The sequence below is a fragment of the Phallusia mammillata genome, chromosome 3 (genome assembly GCF_965637545.1).
Source record: "Phallusia mammillata chromosome 3, kaPhaMamm4.hap1.1, whole genome shotgun sequence".
Classification (NCBI taxonomy): domain Eukaryota; kingdom Metazoa; phylum Chordata; class Ascidiacea; order Phlebobranchia; family Ascidiidae; genus Phallusia; species Phallusia mammillata.
Window position 1 is genome coordinate 4,449,155 of NC_137254.1, and position 4,425 is coordinate 4,453,579.

At 36.8% G+C, this 4,425-nt stretch overlaps 2 protein-coding genes across 2 annotated transcripts in view; both read left to right on the forward strand.

The window, feature by feature from the left end:
* Positions 1-519: 519 nt before the first annotated feature.
* On the forward strand, positions 520-1,962 carry LOC145219288 (tolloid-like protein 2). Its single transcript, XM_080086670.1, has 4 exons — positions 520-555; positions 639-789; positions 1,121-1,296; positions 1,690-1,962. The coding sequence occupies exons 1-4, from the start codon at positions 520-522 to the stop codon at positions 1,960-1,962; spliced, it is 636 nt and encodes a 211-aa protein (XP_079942796.1).
* A 115-nt stretch (positions 1,963-2,077) lies between these two features.
* The window catches only part of LOC145219289 (uromodulin-like), a 121,201-nt gene continuing 118,853 nt past the window's right edge, over positions 2,078-4,425 (forward strand). Inside the window, exons 1-5 of the mRNA XM_080086671.1 lie at positions 2,078-2,157; positions 2,474-2,639; positions 2,815-2,972; positions 3,967-4,138; positions 4,266-4,336. Of these exons, the coding sequence (XP_079942797.1) occupies positions 2,078-2,157; positions 2,474-2,639; positions 2,815-2,972; positions 3,967-4,138; positions 4,266-4,336 (647 nt within the window). The remainder of the gene's footprint in view (positions 2,158-2,473; positions 2,640-2,814; positions 2,973-3,966; positions 4,139-4,265; positions 4,337-4,425) is intronic.

Consider the following 4,425-nt stretch of genomic DNA (forward strand, 5'->3'; position numbering starts at 1 on the left):
GCATAATAAACAGAGTGGCAATATCCATCGTTGCGCCTTTTTTAATTTTTATGTATTTTAGTTGTACACCAACCAAGTAACATCCCACAAACCCTTTATGTCATACAACAATACCTGGTCATACGGCACAAGGGGAGACTGTCCGTTATATTGTCGAACATTCAAAGATATATTTTCGTAAATTGAAAACTTTGGAATATGTAGGCTTAAACAAGTAAATTGGGCGAAAATACGCCATGGTGGCGAACAGGCTTGTATGAGAGCTAAAGCTTGTTAAACAGCATGTTATACTGTTTTACTTAAAATGGTGCTTGTATCATTTAGTTTCCGACACACTGTGTGCAGTGGAGAATGTAAGCGGTGCTTATTATTATACAACAATTGCCCCTAACTGTAACACATGGGCCCTACGATTTGTTTCAACTGGAGATTCTTCTCGGTTAATTGCACATTTCCGTTTGGGACAGCTTGCTGCAAACAACTTTTGCAAGGTAAAACTTTACGAATTTTGTCCTTGAAATGAGCTCAATTCGAAATTCGTCCGTTCGTTTCCGCGTAGGTTCGAATTTCATTTCTTTCAGTTAGATTTTAAATACTTTCCTAACCTTATGCGCAAATCGTGAACAAAAAACATCTAGATTTACGAGGGATCCGACGACCAAGGTAAATTAGCTGGAACGTTGGAAGGTGGAGGCTTATCTTTTCCAGTTATCGTTGAAAGTTCGTCTGCTTATATATCTTGTGTCACAGACCTCACATCGGAATCTGTGTCGTTTCGTCTACAACCATGTAAGTCAGGCTTACGATTCATTTAAAACCGAAACTTAAAGCATATATTGTAGATGAAACATGTTTTCGGGTCGATATCAGGAACAAATAAAATGATGTCAAATCTATTATTTTGCAGACATTGAAAAAGAAAAATAATTTGCAAACATAGTTTTAATGTAAAAAAATCGCGGTTTATGAGCACTTTTTAAACAGTGGTGATATTCCATTGCTTATCGGATCGACAACTACACATAAGTCACAGAAAATCGACAACACGATGGTCAAAACAATTGCTTGGAACTATTTTACCAGCTGCGTTGTCTCAAGCTAAACGTTTTGTGCTGTTTAGTTACGTCGTGCGGGGAAGATGTTGCTGATATACCGTACAATCTACTATCTCCGATGTTTCCTGGTAACTATCCCAACTATGCTGGTTGTATTTGGAGACTTCAAATGAATAGCAGCACAACCTTATTGTTCCAATTTTCCTCATTTGACACTGAAACCAACTACGACATTCTATACGTAAGTGTCTTAACTTATAATATAACCTAAAAATCCAGGAGATATTGACAACGCAAATAATCGAGTGGAAACGGTTTGTTATCTGTAGGACATTTCCTGCCGCACGCACTGAAAGTAATACATGATTAAGTTTTTTTTTCAAATGTATTTTAGAGTAACATATTTATTATAAACTGATTTTGCAGTGCGAAAAAGTTCACTTCTAATATTGAGGAAAGCAATAAATTAGTTTAAAGTGAAATCCGATTTTTGTTAAGCGCCTAACTAAATGATAAAAAACTTGCGGCTTTAAGAAGGTATGCGGCCTTTTATGACAAAAAGTGCGCCCCCCTGCGGCATAATGTTAACATTTCTGAACATACGAAAAATAACTAAATGGAGTATTGTTTTCAGTTCAAGAACGAAGAGGGTAATGTGGACAGATTTTCTGGGACGCTTGGGTCATCTGATTACACGATGACAGCAACAAATCTTACTATTGTGTTTGTTAGCGATGAGAGCGAGTCGAGCACCGGATTTAATGCGACAGTAGATGAGGCAAATCTGCTTTCAGGCACAAAATTTCGAGATGCAAATGACAAAATACACTGGGTTGTCCCACGGGCTATTTTGACACCTAGTTCATATTTTTGCTGTGACATTTTATGTGATAGAAATACGGGGTAAACCTAATGCAGTAAATTATTGTCACAATATACAGGCAATGAATGTTTTAAATTAACAAATTAATTTTAATGTGCAGAAGTAAATTTAATCCACAGTATAGTGCTCGAACTTCGATATGTTGGTTGAAAAATACTTTATTTATACAGACGAAACACAACCATCAGTTGAATGTAAGACTGAAAATTTGATCATCAGGTAAGTTAATATTTTCTTTTCAAATATTTTGTGAAAATTATTGATAATTGTTGAAAGTCTGTAATGACCAGAAAATTATTGAAAGAACTATAATATTTTAAGTATTTTGTAGCGCTCCTAGTTTTTGTCATAGGCTTGCAACGCCTTGTAGTTGTATTTATTGAGACATCTTTTACCTATCAGTTTACAATGGGGCTTCTAATAGGATGCCGCGATAAAAACAGCAACATAGTATTATCGCTGGGAAAATAAATCAAAAGAACAGGTTTCCTAGACTTTTTTAATGTACAAAAACGTAACAGTCTAATATTCGCAGGGTAACAACTTATCAACAGAACACATTAGATTACGAACTCGGCGACACGCTTTACATCTCATTGGACAGGGAAACCTCCCTTTCTCAGCTCAATGACAACTGCAAGGTCACGGGGTCAAACCCGGTATTTGCGTTTGACATTGGTCAATGCGAAGGTGTTTTTAAGGTACAATTGGATTTTTGTTCCAAAAACATAGATAATTTAAAAAAAAACAATGGCTATTAGAACCAATTAACATTGCATAGTTAATGATAATGATAAGTGTGATAATCATTTGACTGCTGCATAATGAAAAGCTGCCAGTTTCGAAATACGATGTAATTCTCGTGCTTTTTTACAGAATGAGAACGATACGGTGTCGGTGTCTTTCCTGATCTGGAGATACCTAGCTCCATTCCCTGCTGTGATACAACGCGACGTTCAAAACAAACTCAATGTGACTTGTCTATTTGAAGCGGATCTACTGATCTCGTCATCCAAAATTCATACACAATTTGGGTAAAGAGACGTAAAACAAACAATTGTACAACAGCTATTGATTGGCACACACACACATATGCAAGACTCACAGTAGTGGTCATAACACGTAAAGTCTTTTGTTGACATCACTTTGAAACAAACTTACACAAGGAAAAAAGAAATGTTGCACATGTCACAATACATCCAACCAACGACACCATACTTAGCATACAGCAGGGCTATTCAAACTTTCTTGCTCTGCGACCCCATTTTGAAACAGAAATTGCTACGCGACCCTTTGATGGGTTTCGCCCAGGCGTGCGCAACCTTTTTGCTATGACGGCCGCATCACAGATCTTAATTTCACCAGCGGCCGCTTGTAGCCAGCTTGCTTGTGTTTTAAAATTACTGATGAAAAGAAATATTTTTATATGATATATAATGGCGCCTAGAAAGCCTGAATTAATTTTAACTTTGAAAATCAAAAGCAGTTTGAAAATCAAAAGTATTTGGCAAAGGAATGTTTGTAAACAATAAATGTACGCACGTATACCATTTATTGTGACTGACATGATAACGCAAACTGTTTCGCGACCCCAAAAATTTATGTCCCACAGTTTGAGAAGCCCTGGCATACAGCAGATAACACACAATAGAACACTTCATTGTGCCTATTGCACAAGACACCTGGCACGCATGACACATTTGACATCAAATACGGTAAAATTATACCACCCCTGCCACATGTCACAAGACATGCCAACAGCACCTGTCGCTATGTATGACACCCATTACAGTTTGTCTGTTCTTACCTTTGTCGGAACTTAAAATCTTTACAAGATTGCTTAATTCTTCTCAGACAATGCCAAAATTTTGTGTGGAGTATATTTGCACGTCTGTAAAGGCATGAGTTTCAGTGACTTTCGTTACTTAGATTAAAAAACCCTCGCGTGCATCCGAGGGCGTTAAAACAGTGGGGTGTATGCCATTCCCTTTCCGTTTTTATTAATCACAATCATTTAACGTATTTCAGATCTACCAAAATTTTTGCGAAGAAAACAGGAACTTTGGATGTCGCCCTAAATCTATTTAGCAACGAATATTTTACCCAAAGCTTGCCCGGAGAAGTAACTGTGCCCAACTACATTTTTGCTAAACTTAATCTTGATGAGATTTCCGCAAGCAATGATGACTTTATTGTCCAGGTGAATTGAAAACAAAATGCTTTTATTGCAAGAAAACATTGCATTTACTAGTTTAGTTTTTAATAGTTATGGCATCGTTGCTCTGGTTTGTTAATTGAACTCTTAAAGTGGAATACCTTTCTTACAGCTGGAAACCTGTTGGGCGACACGCAGTGGAAAATCCAATAGTTTGCCGAATTACCAAATTGTACAAAGCGGGTAAGATCTGCTTGAATTACCTCAACATTTTTTTCTTGTTTGGGAGGTTATTTTTTTAATAAATAATTTTCCACCCGTATTTCATTCAT

What these genes read in the sequence shown, in the direction of transcription:
- LOC145219288 (XM_080086670.1), top strand. Translation starts at nt 520, where the DNA reads ATGAGCTCAATTCGAAATTCGTCCGTTCGTTTCCGC. An exon ending in ATTCGTCCGTTCGTTTCCGC is followed by an intron (nt 556 to 638) that starts GTAGGTTCGAAT and finishes AAAAACATCTAG; the next exon opens with ATTTACGAGGGATCCGACGA. An exon ending in GTCGTTTCGTCTACAACCAT is followed by an intron (nt 790 to 1,120) that starts GTAAGTCAGGCT and finishes TGTGCTGTTTAG; the next exon opens with TTACGTCGTGCGGGGAAGAT.